The 1,103-nt window shown below is 39.3% G+C and overlaps 1 protein-coding gene across 1 annotated transcript; it reads right to left on the bottom strand.

The window, feature by feature from the left end:
• Positions 1 to 9: 9 nt before the first annotated feature.
• LOC107046311 lies at positions 10 to 762 on the bottom strand (the record flags this gene model as incomplete). The annotated part of the gene is made up of 3 exons (XM_015268903.1): positions 513 to 762; positions 150 to 434; positions 10 to 28 (listed from the first exon to the last, which is right to left on the bottom strand). Coding segments are annotated over exons 1-3 (434 nt in total), but the record flags the coding sequence as incomplete, so codon positions are not given.
• Between the last annotated feature and the right edge of the window lie 341 nt (positions 763 to 1,103).

Below are 1,103 nucleotides of genomic sequence, written 5' to 3'. Positions count from 1 at the left end.
AAAATCCACTTCACCGGAGAAATAGGAGCTGAGATATTTGACAAAAATTATGGGTCGAATCGAACCAGGTGTGCAAGTAAAAGGGGGTCAAAAAATAAGTGAGTAAGTTAGGGATTTACATAATCTGATGAAAAGTTCTTAATACATACCTGTAGCAGAGATGTCCTTGTTTCCAGTGGGTTTCTCGGTGCTGTATTTCTCCACAACCACTTCCTCGTCATCATCATCATCACTTAAGTGTGCTTCAAAGTTCAATTCGCTTTCCATCGACTTTCCAAGAACTTCCAAATATGGATGCGGCTTTTGAACACTCCATTCATCCAAATCATTTGAAGAACTGTATTTAGGAGCCCCAAAGCCATCAGGATTATTTTCCTTATCGAATTCCTCCTGTTGAATGCAACTCGCCAGTAACGCAGATGCAAATTGATTATCTATTATGAAGATAACGATCAATTGTTTTAGTATGAGCACTTCAAGTGATAACAACCAATAGATTAATAAGAATTTACCTTGCATGGCACGTCCAGCATCTTCATTGGATAAGAGGACGGTGTACTCTTTACCGGTCATAGGGTCGGAAATTGATATCTTTGTGGTGTGCTCAAGGTCAGACACCCCATCAGGGTCCTCCGCCCTCATTTTGATGAATGAATTTGATCTTTATTATGTAAATCTAAAGGATTCTTGACACCATTGTGTATTCCGAGAGGTTAAATTATGAACTCTGAATACAAATAATGGCGCGACTACGCGAAGTTAGCTACAAGAATTACGAAACAGAAATATTGGTAGTGGCAGTACTGCCACTGCGCGCAGTTGATTCCGAAACAATCTCTGTGCCGAGTTATGTTATGTCCTACCGAAGTAACTAGGAGGACAGTAGCGCCAATGAAATTTAGAGCGCCAATTTTTGACTGTAGATTCGTTTGCCGCCAAAGCTCTGATGAGCACTCCATCGAAGTCCAATTGTTTAATCCCAGAATATTTGGTTGGAAGGGTTGAATTGTGAAATAAATTCAACACAAGTGCTTAAGAGAGCACACAAACACTTTTATTCAAAATACTTCAACTTCAGACTTTAAACTTTGCACTACAAAAAA

Source organism: Diachasma alloeum, unplaced genomic scaffold (assembly GCF_001412515.2).
Source record: "Diachasma alloeum isolate Michigan unplaced genomic scaffold, Dall2.0 Dall_scaffold_01297, whole genome shotgun sequence".
Lineage (NCBI taxonomy): Eukaryota > Metazoa > Arthropoda > Insecta > Hymenoptera > Braconidae > Diachasma > Diachasma alloeum.
The sequence above is the reverse complement of the archived record's forward strand: the minus strand, read 5'-3'. Positions and strand labels throughout refer to the sequence as shown.